This window comes from Opisthocomus hoazin, chromosome 15 (assembly GCF_030867145.1).
Source record: "Opisthocomus hoazin isolate bOpiHoa1 chromosome 15, bOpiHoa1.hap1, whole genome shotgun sequence".
In the NCBI taxonomy this organism is placed as follows: Eukaryota; Metazoa; Chordata; class Aves; order Opisthocomiformes; family Opisthocomidae; genus Opisthocomus; species Opisthocomus hoazin.
Window position 1 is genome coordinate 16,708,533 of NC_134428.1, and position 15,438 is coordinate 16,723,970.

The 15,438-nt window shown below is 36.7% G+C and overlaps 1 protein-coding gene across 4 annotated transcripts in view; it reads left to right on the top strand.

Moving 5' to 3' along the window:
- IQCK (IQ motif containing K) overlaps positions 1–15,438 on the top strand; it is a 46,977-nt gene that overhangs the window by 23,169 nt on the left and 8,370 nt on the right. For 3 of the 4 annotated variants that reach the window (XM_075436222.1, XM_075436224.1, XM_075436225.1), the window contains exons 7-9: positions 767–851; positions 6,798–6,909; positions 13,763–13,886. In XM_075436222.1, the coding sequence (XP_075292337.1) occupies positions 767–851; positions 6,798–6,909; positions 13,763–13,878 (313 nt within the window). In that variant the 3' untranslated portion in view covers positions 13,879–13,886. The remainder of the gene's footprint in view (positions 1–766; positions 852–6,797; positions 6,910–13,762; positions 13,887–15,438) is intronic. The other variant, XM_075436223.1, reaches the window with a different exon arrangement.

Below are 15,438 nucleotides of genomic sequence, written 5' to 3' on the forward strand. Positions count from 1 at the left end.
TGGGAAGCAACATTTGATATAGTGATTTGAGTTTTTGTTAGTGGTGGCTGAATTGGAATTACAGTTTAGCGTGTTTCCCATTAAAATTGGTAGCAACAGCATCACCAAACATGCTTTCAAATTACTGTATATTTTGGCTGAAAATTGTTGACTTTGCATATGTATTACTTTCTTTTATCACCAAAAAATGTGTATATACTATCAAAAGTAAAATTTCAGCATTTTAAGCACTTGTTTAGACATTTCTAAACATGGATCCAAGCTTATGCAGATATGATAATCATTACATTTTTCACTACATTTGATGTTAAGTGAAATCACAGTGTAAATTAATGTACTAAAATATATTTGTTTTGTGTATTTAATAATAGTTATAAAAATTTATGTCATAAGTCTATCTGTTGTTGCATGCACACTAAAACCTCCTTTGCTTTACAAATGGCATGCATACTTCTCTTGCCCCTCTCCCACCACCACCTTAAACCGTGCCGTAATAGTAGGAATTTGAAATCCTTGTAGAATAAGATAGATTACTACGCTTGGTGTGCCATTTGTATATTGTTGTTCTAAAGAAGAAATGATTGTGGAACACAGAATATATTTTGAAAGAAGATACTCTTTGCACATTTTATCTTTGGAGCAATGAGAAATTGTATCTTTCAAACTGCTGAACAACCTTTCTCTTTTTTTATAAAATATACTGTTAGGGAAGAAAGTATTTTCCATTTATAGGCTGTCTGTTTACAAAACATTATTTTTTTTTAAGTCCTAGGCCACCAATTCCTCTATCTCTCCTTCTGTCAGAAGAAGAAGCAAGCATAGTAATTCAGTCCTTCTGGAGAGGTTATCGGGTAAGAGTAATCTATAATTATTTTGCTTCATGTTGAAAACTGTAGGACTGTGAAGGCCCCAGGGAAAATCCTTACATAAATTTTAAGTAGGGGATACTATAAATAGCTGCTGAGATCCCCATGGTTCATTGGCTTTCGATGTTGCTCTGCCTTATGCCTAGTGACTACAATTTTTTCGCAGGCATTTACGCTGATATAATCTCCCTGTTCTCCTCAACAACAGAAAATCCACACAAATTTGATTTTCAAAAGTACAATTAACACTGGACAATTTTCTTTTTTCTTTTTAGTTGACCGTTGGTTAGTTGCTAAAGGATAAAGTGTTATTTTTCTTCATGCAGGGGTATGTGAGTGAGTGTGGAGATGCACAAGGACAATTTCTGAGGTCTGTTAAGAAATAAAAGTATACAGAAACAAAGGACAAAAAATTGAGACCAAGAATGAGACAGGAGATGTAGGAGAGACATGAAGGCTGTTATTCAAGGAAAGAGAAAACAGAATGGCGAGCAGATATTGCAACCCATACTGGTAATACAACACTGACGCAGTCCCCAGTTTAAGGGGGAAAAGCAAGGTGCATAAAATAAACAGAAAGAGAATTGGATAATCCTTAATATTATTATTATTATTATTTTGGAGGGTAACAGCCATGCTAACCCTAGGATATGCAATTAATTATTTTGAAAATCCTGAACAGATTCTGTCAAATATTTCTTTGAAAGGTTCTAACACCTTCATGCCTTGGAAAGAAATGGACTTGAAATTCAGGTGACTTTGGTGACAAAGAAATGTCTTTGACTGCCTTTATCAAAATTTAAGCTTGTAAATAGCCTCCAGATATAGCAGTAATTTCGTTGTGATGGACAGTGAGACATCTCTGTACATCAGGTGTTCTTTAAGTAACAATCAGTATAAAACACTCTCTGTTAAGTTCTTCTTTACTACTTTAAACAAGCATGAATATATGAGTGGCTACTGTAATGTGCCGTGCAGCCAAAGATGATGAAATACCTTGAAATGATCTTCTTGACTGATAGATTTTTGTGACACTTTCTGCTTGTTCGTTTTCCTTTATGTTTCTTCTTTTAAACAGAGATGGCATTGACACTAACATGAATTAGCACTGACAATATCACTGCAGGCATCCTCGCAGTGAAGTATCGCAAAGGCAACCGTTATCCAATAACAGTTATGTTTGCTGAGCAGTGCAAGGTTGCTCGGATACCTTGTACTTCTACTAAAGCTTCTGAAGGGCACTATCCTTCCTCACTATACGTATTAATTATTTTCACAGTAGTATTTATCCTTCTAAACCAGTTCCCAGAAATGAGAGAGAAACTGTAGCTATAAAAAGTAGGAGACATAAAAAATAATTCAGACTGTAAAATTAGCAGTTATGTGTTTTAGCTTATTGGACCTGAAAGAACTTGGGTTTTTAAAAATTAAATTTTAAATTAAAATCAGAATATAAAATAAAAATCATTGCTAACAAGTTACTACATAGGGCAATGTGTTATCCTTGGGCTTGTAAGTTAAGAGAACATGAAATATAAATGGGATTTCATCACATTAATGATAGTGTATTATGAAAATTTACCAAAAAATTCAGACAATTTGCTTTTAAAATAAATAGCTCTGTCAGCTAACACTGATTTATTGTGGTAGTAACTAAACATGTACAAATAATGCCCTTTTGCATTCTAAGGATATTATTGTGTCAGTATTTTAAACTCTTTCCTGATGTTTTTCATTAAACCTTGTTCTATAATTCACAGAATTTGGAACTTTTAAACACTGTTATTGAAATAAAAATTTACACATAGTGTTAACATTGAATAATGAAACACAAGCACACATACTATTTTACACGGCACTGTGATAAAAGAACAGTATACTTCATCATTGATCTTCTCAAGATACACCTTAAAGGATGTAAAATTGCATGCCATAGGTACTTGTTTGGAAGATGGGTGGAGAAGGATTCTGGACACACTGTTGGATTTCAGAAAAAGTAAAAGACTCAGACATCTGGGCAGGATAGTTGTGTCTTTAACAATGCTATCCCAAACGTGAACCTCGTAAGTTTTTTATTCTTAAACAATGTCATACAAAGTGTGAGAACCACAGCAAGTTATCTTTCTTGGACACATCTTCCATGGACTCAGACCATTTTTGAGGTATTTTGTTAACCATATTGATCTAGGCAGCAGAGTTTATCTAGTTCCATAACTGACTGAGCATTGCATCTTACCATGGTACTTCACTTGTTTCTGCCACACCTGAGTGTGCCAGTGTCAAAAACACTCTGTGCTCGGCAAAAAGTGGGTCAGGCAGTAAAGATTTTTCTACATAAAGGGAGAAAAAAGCGACAGGTACAGAATATTGAGAACTTTTTGATAATAAAACATGATCAAAGCAGTACATTTATCCTTTTCTGAAGTAAATTTCAGAAAGATACTTGTTTTGGTAGTAATTATTAATGGCTGCCATCAAGAAAATCCTTGCTACAGTCTTTCATACAAAGACATTGATGAGTACTCTGAAAATTATTTCAGGTTTAATCAAGAATTAAATTCCAGAACAAACAGCAGTGGAAGCTACAACTGCTGAATACTCTAAGGAGCCCAGAAGGGAAGATGTCATCTTGAGGGGTCTCTTTGAAGGCAAGGGGGAGCACTGAAATAAGGCTTGAGACAGCTCTGTCATCAGAATACTTTCCCTTCACTTTTCACCATCCTCGTTTATTGAGGTTCCTTCATCTGTCATGAGCCAAGGCAGTATTCAGTATCTGATGAAAACCCTTGATTTGTAGATATCAATTTTCCAGGCAGTTTTCCAGTCAAAGAACATATATTCCGTCACCCCTCTACTGTAGAATCTGTGCTTAGTGCCATTTCTGTTATGGTTTTTTTTAATCTTTACAACTTTAATCTTTGCATAACTATTCTAGACTGAAGGGATTTTTCATTCATACAACTTCCTCTGATGTCTCTGGTCAAAGCTTTAGTGTTATTCTTCCACTGTTGTGCAACATTTTCCCACGTAGCATTGAAAGTAGTTTATTGTGACTAAATCTTGTGATATCGTGGAGTTTAAATTGGACAGCATTATGTAAATGTTCAGTGCTATTTTATACATAAGTATTGTTTGAGCAGAAGTTAAATCACAGTTGAAGCAGATTTATCTTTATATATTACAAAGTGGTGCTGTGCTTTTGCTGTCGCCGTTTGTATTCCTTTCCAGCAAGTATTATTCCACAAAATAGTCACTATTTATTCCACACAAATATTCACTGTTCTTTACAGCAAGTGTAGATTCAGCTAAGTGACTTGTGTAAGAGGGAACTCTCACTTCAAAGTTAGACTCCTTCAGTGCTTCATGCATCGCTGCTCTGCAGGAGATACACTTCAGGGGTTTGGACAGAACTCTTGACCCTTTGATTATTTGCCTGGAGATTTTGCTGCTGAGTCATGGCTTTTTAAACGTGGTAGAATTGCACGCTGATTACAAAATACAGACTGCTTTCTGAGAAATCATCACGACTATGCTAATTTATAATCTATTAAGCATATTTGGAACTTGTTGATAGTATTGTGTTAAGTTCCTGTTAGCTGTTTTACTGCAGGGGGTGTATCTGTGTTCCTTTTTCTTTTCTTTCACTTTTCTAAACAATCACTTTGTTCTGCGAGCTCGTGTTCACTGCTTGGATTTAATGTTGGAGTATTTGAGTCTATCTGACTATGCTTTTGTCTCAGACCCCTGTATTTTGCTATGTATTTCACTACACTTTCACTGTTTTATATATCTAGGGAGAATATACAGTCTGCTATACTCGCCTTTTATCTTTTAACTCTTAAGTGTTATTGTCTTCATTTTCAGTATACAGAGACCACTGTGACCCTGTCACAGGCCAAAATACAGGTCTTAATTAGCTGCAGTTATAAATGGACACTTCATGTTTTTAAAAAAATTTACTTTTAAAAATAGAGGTAGTTAATTTCTCTATGTTTCTGCCTCTTTTCTGCTATTGTCATTTATATGTCCTATAAGCATTCCCTTAACCCTTTCCTGAGCAGATAAACTAACTCCATGTCATGGGGAATTATGGATTCTACAAAAGCATACATGACAGTGTAAAAGAAAAAATGTCTCTTACAAGCCTAAAGAAACTATCCTGTGTTTGGGATTATACTGTATTTTTTGGAAATTGTATCTGATGGATTTAATAGAAAATGGTTTTGATTTTTTTTGTATAGCTGAAAAGAAGATCACCAGTAATGGTAACTTAAGTTTTTAATTATTTTTTAAAATTTCATATCAACATTGTAAGAACGTCATGTAAATTTTATAGAAGATAATACATAACTATATTAGTATAATGGAGTGTTATTAGAGGCCTAAGAGGTATCTGATGTCAAGTCACTGAGTAAAAGTCTTGCCTGTCTTTACTGATCATGTAACCTTGTATTGTATTTCTGCTCTGCCAGTGCATTATCTGAAATATAGCAAGTTATCTTCTTCTAAGTGGATTGAAAAGTCCTGTGGGAGTTCAGCTGCTGTCTGTTGCATTCTTAGCTGCACCACAAAGGAGAGATTCTGGGTGGAAAGAATGCTTTTGATAAATAATTTATATTGTTTTCTTTAAGCTGTTTGGTTTTTTTTTTTTTAACTAGTGGAAAACTAAGTCCTGCTCTTTTGCTCTATATGTATCTCAGGAAAGTGGGGGAAAACCGGAGTGTAATGGAGTAGAGTAGTAGAGTACAAACCACAGAGTGAACTCATTACCATATCATGTAAGAATAAAACAAATACAAGAAATTTTCTAGAAAACTAAGTAGTTAGCTTCCTGAAAGAAAAAATATGCCGGAAGAAACCAAGCTTATTGCTGCTTGTTTCTACCATGCTATTCAAATTCAGCCTGAATTACTAGGACATGAAGTCCTAAAACGTAATGGCTTTTTATATACGTAACATTTAGAAAAAACAGAAACTGCACTTGTAATAATTCCATTATAATTTCAATATGACTCTAAGAGAATAATCACCGATGTCTAAGCTAATACTGGCGTGTCCCCTTCCCACTATTGTCAGAAGGACGGTATCTATTCTGGATTTTTTCTCTAGCACTGGACGTAGTAATTGTGTGAATGCCATGGCAGACAATTGGCAACATACTGCTAATTAATCCAATCCTGCTTAGAACAGGTTTAAGTAGCAGCGTGGTAAAAGCTAGCTCTTTTTTATATTAGTAGGATCTACACTAGCACAAAAGCAATAATAGAAGAATTCAACTTAAATCTTAAATGGAGTCAAGGCCTGTGACTATTGTCATCTTACATGGAAGCAGAATTACTCCCTTCCTTCACAGGGGTGATTGACTGACAAAGAATGGATATCATGTAATGCATTCCAATTACTTTAAATAACAGATTAATTACTCTCCTGTTTGTGAAAATTGTGTGGCTGGGATTGTCAGTAAGCCTATTTGCAGCTGGTAGCAGGTGTGAATCAGTTTGCTGGAATAAATTTCCTGCTGTATGACCCTTCCTGCTCCTCTTCTGCTCTATTATGTTGGTCGATGGGTTGGTTTTATAGTGTTGTGGTTTTCTAAAGGCACTAATACCCTTCAGCATAATGCTTTAAATTTTAATTAACTCAAAGAATAAGCATGTCACTGCAATCACATTCTCAGGAGTCCTTGGTAATCAAAATGATCCCCTAATTGGCATATTTATGTTTTCAGTGGGGTTTGTCAATTCTGTGGTTTTCACTTCTGTATAAATTGAAAAATGTAAACCTCTGGGATTGTGCTTTTATGTCACGCCTGGCAAAAAGGATGGATGTCACGTATTTGCCAAGCACAGCCCATGAAAATAATTGTCTCATTGTCTTGGGTGCCTTGAATGTATGTAATTTTAGTTGGATTTTCTGTTTTACCTTTCCCAGGTCCGCTGTGATAGTGAAATACAAGAGCTACGTCAGTGGCAAAAGCAGTTGCGAGAGGACAAAAATATTATTAAGAGAGTGAAAGAATTCTGGACTAAGCAGGAAGCCAAAGGTAGGTGAATTAAATTGTATATTTTAATGATTTTTCTTTTTACATGAAGTTTTAATTTTTATATTTCAAGTTACATTAAGAAATAGGACACACAGACACGAATCACAAGTGAGAAGAGAAGGCAATGTCTGTTGGAAATGCCTGGGTGTTTCTTTACAGTCACTACTTACTCTTAGTTGCCTGTATAGCTGAAAGTGGCAATTAAAAATACAGTGCAGGGCCAAAGCTAAATAATTTCAGAGAACTATGATAATGTGCTGGCACAGTATTTCCTAGGATCAGACCTCTGCCAGCTATACAACATGTAAGTACTGGTTTTTACCGGACAGGTGGTTGTACAGTTTTTCTGAACTGTGGAATTTCTATTTGGTAGATGTTTTACTGGCATTTTCCTGTAGTTATTTATAGCAGAAATTGGCCTGTACAGTTCTAAAAAAAGAAAACAAACTGAAACAATCAAATATAATTGCCAAGGGAAATGAGGCCAGATTGCTTTAAGAACCAACACTGTAACGTTTCCTTTCTGCCCTGGCTGTGGACAAGGCTTTACTGACAGGGCCAGAGTTATCATTCACTTACTCAGGCGCAGTGGTGTAATTATGATTATTCGCCCAGCCTGTTTGCTAATGCAGGAGGATTCAGTAGCTCCTCAACCAGACTACATTTTATCAGCCTCTGTGGGCTGGACTCGGACATGGTACACGTAGGGATGTGAACTACACACCAAGAGATGGAGGTGAGGTTGTTCAGCCATGTTGTTCATGTGTTGAAGAGAGGGAAAACGATGTTGTACCAGTCACCATTGTGTGGTCTTTCAATCTGATGGCACTGTCACAGATGTGTTCTCATATGGCCGATCTTTGCCCTGAACTACGTAAGAGCATGCAGGGTGCAATTTCACGCAGTCAAGTGGATCAAACTGGGAGCTGCCAAAAGCGTTGATCCCACCCTGTAGCTCCTGCACCAGTTTTAGCGAAACTGCACTGTGGGTTTGGATCAGTGAGGGGTTTTGGTATGGGGCAGGTTCGTTTTCCACAGTGTTGTTGCCACGTGATTGCTGTATCTAACACAAAGGAGAAATGAACTGGAGAGAGAGAGGGATAATGACTTTCAGCAGCCCACAGCTTGGTGAAACTGAGCAGAATATGAGATGGTATTCTCATACCTGGTTACTGTTCATGGCTGAGGACGTGCCAGTCTCCAGGTGACTGGCAGGAGTTAAAAGCCAGGGGCAAGTCATAGCTTAGACCTCTTCAGCTAAGTGCACAAAGGCACATCTGTCAGTGCCCTCATTCTGAGCCTGTTTTTTGTGGGACTTCACTGGGAAAGGAAAGACTTACATTTGAATCCCTGTGGGACAGGACAGTTTAGAATCAGGTTTCTGTGAAAGGTTTTAAAATGCTGAGTCCTGGTCAGTTAGATACCTACTATCCAGAAAAATTTACAGCTCTGGATTTCAAGTGACAGAAAATTGCTGATGTGCAATCCAGAATTAGGCAGCTTAATGGGAGGCCTCTGTCCTCTGTGTTGCCTAATGACCTAGGCAGCTTTTTACTTGGCATTGAATATTTGTGGGTCACCATTTGGAGCTCTTTCTTTTTGCTGCCTCTGTTAGACCATGCCATTGTTTTGTTGATTCACCTTTAGGTGCCCAGTTTCTACACATTTAAAGTCCAAGTGGAGACATTGAATATGTTGTGCTGGGTCTTCACTCAAATGTTTTTTTCTTTCCTTATTCCCTATGCAACTTAACTGTTCTTTTTAATTAAATGGAGTTATTGTGCTCATGCACAGATTAAATAGGGTATTCTGGAATTAAGTGTTTGACATCCTCACGGTATGCTTTATTTTAGAAACTACAGTAAGAATGTCCATACATAAACAGTACTTACTAACATCCCTGCTGTAGCAATCAGAGCATGCTGTAAGTGACTAGAGCCTTGCAATTCTTCAGTAACTCTGGTCATCAAATCTTCTGTGGCTATTGTTCATTTCAAAACTGCCCTACTTTTAATAGATGATACAACTAAAACTTCCCTGTGAATCATTTTAACTATAAAATAGCCCATGCTTTGTAAATGTCAAAGGAATTAACAGCAGTCAGGACATTAACCTGATGCACTGCAATTGCTCTTTCACTTTTTATTGTGCATCCATTCTATCTATCATTAGTTACAAGCAGATCAGGCTAAAAGGTTGACATGAAAATTCCACACATTTCCCTTTCTGCTTGCAACCTTCTTTTGAAATTTTGCCCAAAGGTGAAAGGCGTTTCTCCTTTCACATACGTGAAAGGAGGAAATCCGTCACTAGTAACGATCGTTATAACAACTGGGATTACAAAATAGCCCCTTGTTTTCAGTTTTCCTTATTTTGGTGTTTTTTCCTTCACGCAGAATAAATGTATTAGGCACTTGGCGCTAATAATAACATTTTAAACAAATGGTGGACTCTTTCTTGTGTGAAATCCCAGCCCTTCCAGATGGGCTACTTTTTATAATACGAGCAAATACAAAGTTACAAATTGGTTAAGTTCTCCATGTTTTAAAGCTCCCATGCTGTTAAACCTTTGATTCCCTAAACTGCTTTTCTATTATTTCCCATCTGTACTTGCATATCTGTTAGATAGTTTTGAGGACATCTAGTCAGGGTAATGTTGCAGTTAACTGTGTTAAGTTTGCTGTTAAGCCTTCTGCAGTGTATGTAGAACACCGACTGATTCTACAATCGGAACTGGATAAGTAGATATTTCCACTGGGTATTTTTTACAGAACGATGTTCAGTAGTTACAGTATAAATCTTTTCGATACATATCTTAATACATGGTGCTATTGTAACACAATTTCTCCTCTATTGTGTGAAGTGGGACAGTATTTAAACCCACTTTCACACAAGAGCTGTGTAGCAAACTCCAGGCAGTACTGGGAGCAAACACTTCAAATTGTTGCTGTGGATTTCTGAAGTAATGCACATTTTGTCACATAACATGAAGTGAATCAGTGGCAACTCTCATCCTCTTGGACAGGATGCACTGTTGAAAAGCTGCCCCTACATGCTGCCTCCTTTAATCCTCTGCAGTGCTCACCTGCCAGTCACACGCACAAGCTGGCACCACAGGGTGATTTAATGTTTTCAGTTTAGAGGAACATGTTCAAAAGTACTGCATCCACCATGTTTCCCAGGGCCTGGATGTCAACAACTCCTCCTGGCTTACCTATGCCAGACAAAACTCTTGCTCTGAGGGAGGTCTATTTCCAGTTTTGCTGCTTTCCCTGTGATGAGGGATGGTGACTGCAGCAGCAGCTACTGGATAGTTCTGTGGTTTGCAAGTGCAAGGAAAAGCCTTTTCCTGTTGGAGGTACTTTTCCTGCCCAAACAGCCCCATTCTTCACGATCTCCAGGGAAAACATGTGAGCTGGATTGAAGCTTCTGCTGGCTAGCTTCAGCTGCATCATGCTATTTAACAGAATGTGTCCAATAAAATCTGCTTCCATTGTGGTATTCCAAGATTTATACTATATGTATCGCACCCTGATTTCATTAGAAAATACCGAGTGGAGAAATCTACTTTTCCAGTTCTGATTGCAGAATTAGTTGGCGTTCTGCATATGCTTTAAAATGCTTGGCATTCTTCCAACATTCCTTCCCAGCGTTAGGAGTTCTTGTCATAAGAAGGAGGCTGCATTGATACCAGTACTGACACCAGTACAAATAGCAATAGATTTCTTTGAGTAGATATTTAGATACATTGAGAGGCAGGGTTATAGTTAAGACAGACAGTAAGGAATGCCAACCTCAGAAGCGGTTCTGCATGTCTACATCAAGAGCAGGACCACAATGAAAGCTGTCTCTGCACATTGTATTTCAGCTGTGAAGGCTTAACTGTGAATTCAGTCTGCAGAATTCTCAGGGTAGAATTTTTTAAAACATGAAGACAATTAAGTATCAGCTGATATCAAAGCTGTCTAAAAGAGTAATTTTTCAAAAGACATTGTTTTCAAGACCTTCCTTTATGTAGCATGGTCTCCTCCGTTACCATGCTGTTACAGTATTACGTATTGCAAGGTGTTACGAGCTGACATGCTTTCCTGTGTCAGTACTGTGCTATGTGCAGGACCTTTTGATCACTGCTTCACTTAATTATGAAATGTTCAGAACAAAAAGAATGTTCTTCAGAGCAGTATACATTGTAGTACAAATACCAAAACTAAAAGACTGTCAGTTTTTTGGGGGGATAGCAGTTTGTTACAAGGGCTGCATAGATTTTCCAAACATTTATTCATATTTTCATTGCAGTTTTAATCCACAGAAAGTCAGATTTCATTTACCAACCCATGCAGTTGCCTAAGGGATATTTTATAGCTGAAAAGAATTCATTCTGAGGAGCAAAATCATACATCACAACAGGGAAAACCTGCATTTATATGTGTGTATATATATGGGGTGTTCTTATGCAATAAGTGAAGTAGAATTCTTGGATTTAGTAGTTTAGAGCTGGAAGATTAAACAAAGTAGTAACTAATACCAGTGTACAAAACTGATGAAAAATAAAATCCATGGGACATAAGTTGTCTGCCAGCAGACCTGACTGATAGGTAAAGAAACCTTTGGCAATGCAACCAAGGTTTTCTTCAAGTCTTTGTGGGATTTCATAGCTTATTTACTATTTATTTACTATGGTTTATTAAGAGTTTACTTTGAAAAAAACCCACAAAGTAGGTTTGTTTTTTTTTAAAGAAGATATAAATAGATCTGGTTTTGAGGATCTAAAAACAGTGGATTCAAATTTACTATGATAAAATTCATCTCATTATAAATTTAAAAAATAAAAGCCAAATTCTTCTCTATATAATATATGTTTAATTCTGAAAAATTGCATTCCTGAAGGTCATGATAGAAGTTGACGTAGCAGGCTTGCTAATTTATTTTAAATGATTGCAGTTTAAATGTTTGTGTTTGGACTCTCTGTTTTCAATTTGTTAGCATTTACATCATCTCATCAAGGCATATTTTTTCACGTTTCACTGCCCATGATACCAGTAAGAATTACAAATGCGTACGTTTCCCACTTATTTCTAAGAAAAAAGCCTATATATTTACAACATACCACTGTGAAAAAGGATGTATATGATACTAGATCATTAAACAACCATAGTTTACAGTCTTCATGCATGTAAAATTTAAAAGTGAAAATTACAAATGCATTTTCAGAAGACAAGATGAAACCATTTTCAAAATGTTGCAACTAAGAAAAGTAGGGGCTAAGGGTGGACTGTGTCATTTGGCAGTTGAATTGATTAAAAAAACTCCTGTCTCTGATGAACCTTAATCTTTCCATAAACTATATTTATGTGGTTTTGGAGAGTAATGTGGTGATAAGATATCCTTTGCCTTCTTTGCCAATTGTTTCAAAAGGAAAACCAAATTTCCTTTTAATCAGTCTCATAGAGCTTTCCTGTCATCAAATCAATTATTTTAGGACTATAGGACACACAGCTGTTTCACCACTTCAAAGAAAGTTGTAAAATTGCCCCTTTTCAATTTTTTTCTTAAACCAGTGCAAGTTCGTATTGCTTATGTCACATTAGCTTTCAGTATTATCACATTGTTTTTGTAATTCCTGAACTGAGCTCTGTGAAGTTAATTTGAGAGTATCCATACATAAAATAGCCTTGGGGCCCAGACAGATGGCTGTTTGGAAACAGCTGTACTAGTTTGAGAAGTTACTGTTTTTTCTTTTTTTTTTTCATTATCAATCTCAGCTGTGAGGCCATAATTAATTTTGTTAGTGCTCCAGCTGCTCTTATTTCTGCTGTTTATTAATGTCATTAAACCCTGTTTCACTGTAAAGTCAGCAAGGTTAGTTTAACTGCTTTTACCAGTGATTCAATCTAACCCAGCTGACTTTGTCCTGAAGTGGATTGTGAGCACTCACACGATAACGAATAGCATAATGCAACTACTTCTTAATTTTGTCTTTCTGTGCATTTCGTTTAATGGAATTAATTAATTCAGTTAATTAATTCCCTTTCATGAAAACACTGAGCTCTTCACGTCAAGCAGGACAAAGCATTTATTGTTACTAAAAACTCAGATGTCACAACTAAAGCATTAAGATTCATGATCAAAAGAAAAAGAAGAAAAACATTTTTAAATAATTATAGCAATTTATTACAAAGTTAACTACATTAAGAATAACAATGAGGTATCGCTTAAATTTGTACATGACTCTAACCCTGTTTATTAGATGCTGTAAACAGTGTTAAATCTAACTGTAGGGGATGAATGGTGAGCTGCCAGATAGCTTTTAGAAAACGCTGACTCGAGCAGTAATGTGATTCTATTGACACTACTAGAAAGATCAGCATACCTTCCCTGAAAATATCAGCCAAAGACTCCGTTAATGTGAGCTAACAGTCAGATTCTGCTTTGTTGTGGCTTTCAGCGCAATGCTATATATTATTTCCATGGGTATGTTTTAGGCAAAGATATGTCATTTTATGAAAGTATGTTTGTATAATCTTCATCAGTGTGGTATTTAAAAAGGATATTAAGAGGAAGCTAGAAATGTAAACTGATGGTAATTAACAAATCCAGAGACATTCTTAATTTATTTTTCTGGTTTCAGAGAATATATTAAACCATGCTCATTATTATTGAAACAAATAGTGAGCTTTTCATTTTCATTAGAACATAGAGAGAATGAAACACTTGTGGGTTTTTTTTCAAGTAGGGACCAAAGGTATGATTTTTGTGGGGCAGCTACGGTGATCCAACAACCTCCCCATTAAAAAGGCAGTCCTGTCCTTCCTCAGCTGTGGTTTCTGCAATCCTTTTGTTTCCTTGGCTTTAGCAATCATGGCTTCATGGGGAGTTGGTTCAGCTGGCAGATCTGACAAAGAACTGCTCTTCAGCTCCATTCTGCTGCCCCTCGGCTTAGTTTTCTGCTGGATCAGCCAGATACACTGACTTGCCCGGTAACGACACAATCCTTACATCCAATATACGGGAAATGGTGCAACAGTAACAGAGGGAAGGAAAAGTGCCCGTTTGTGATGGCCACTGGCTTTAGACCAGCTAATCGCTCTTGTGCCTGCTGTGTCATGTGAAACTATACCCTGCATGGTGTGTCTGCTTGGGTTGGTAGGCCCGGGTGTAACGTAGTCTCATATAAACCACTGATTCTCCCCCTGCTTCACAGCATGTTTAAAGCATCTCTCTTTTTTTTTTTTTTTTTCTTTCTTTGTATTTATTTATTCAGGGCAGATAAATGGGGGCTTTTTTTTTTTTTTTTGGAAGATGATGTCCTTTCTGATTTTATTATTCCAGAATTTTCTGAAGTTAATGTAAATGTGTTTAAATAGATGATTTATTCTCCTGCACGTTATTTGAGATCATGTTTGACAGGATGTGACACAGCGGCACACACATAGCAAAACTTTCGGTTTCACAAGGCTGATGTTTTACCATGAGATTGTCTGTTTAGGAGAACTACTTTTCCTGGCGTGCACTCATCTAGGGCTGTCCATATAATTTTTGCTAATATCTGCAGCCTAAACCATCCATTTGAGACTGGACATAATTTGCTGGATCTTCTTGTTTTCTAGCTGGTATCCCACATGGCTCCAGTCGTATTTTTGCTTTAATGTTTCCAAGAAGAAATAGGCCTTTGCTTTTTGGTTAATGACCTGGTTAATTTGATTTTTGCCTCCACGCAGTGGACAAACTCTGTCTAGTTTTGATTCTGAGCAGTGCGTTATGCAGATGCAGTACTGATAAGACATCACTGGAAATGAAAACTTATCTGTCCTACAATGAACGGAACTTGAAAATATTTGACCTTTTTAATGAAAATACTGAATCTGCGTTCATCACTTACATGAAAAAAATACTCCACTAACACTGTCTGTTACAATGATAATTTCTCTGTTGGTGGCTAGTGCTTTCAGCTATTTTATTTCCTAAGGGCTTTCTTTTCTTCTTCTTACCTGCGTAAAATTTGTAAAATTTTATTTTTAAAAAGCATTGTTCTTAGGGAAAATAATAAAAGAAATAACTATTCCTAGTTTTATGGCAAAAACAATTGTGGCCCTATTAGCTAGCAGTTCTTACAGATCAGCCGTAGCCTCGGCTTTGCAAGGTACGCCTGTGGTGGTGAATGTACACAGTGTGTGGAAAATCCAGTTAAAGCAAACTGAGACAGAAAGTAATCTTCACAGCAGGTGGGAGGTTGATTTTTAGATACAGGAGGGAATATTCCTTTACATTCTGTTCGATTTTCAAGCTGTATTTCTCCTTTGGCAGTAGAAGTTAGTACTCACCTATATTGAGAAATTTAAAAAGTACTTCTTTCATAGAAAGAATCTTTTCCCTTGGGAAGATGCAACCAGCAACGTGCTGAAGAACTCAAAATGTAGGTGTTCTGTCACTGGAAAATCCTTGAAAATATGAATGAGGTTGCAGATAAAGGGGAGACCAGGTTGCATATTTTAGGAGCGCTGGAGCAGGAACAGATGCATACTGTCACGA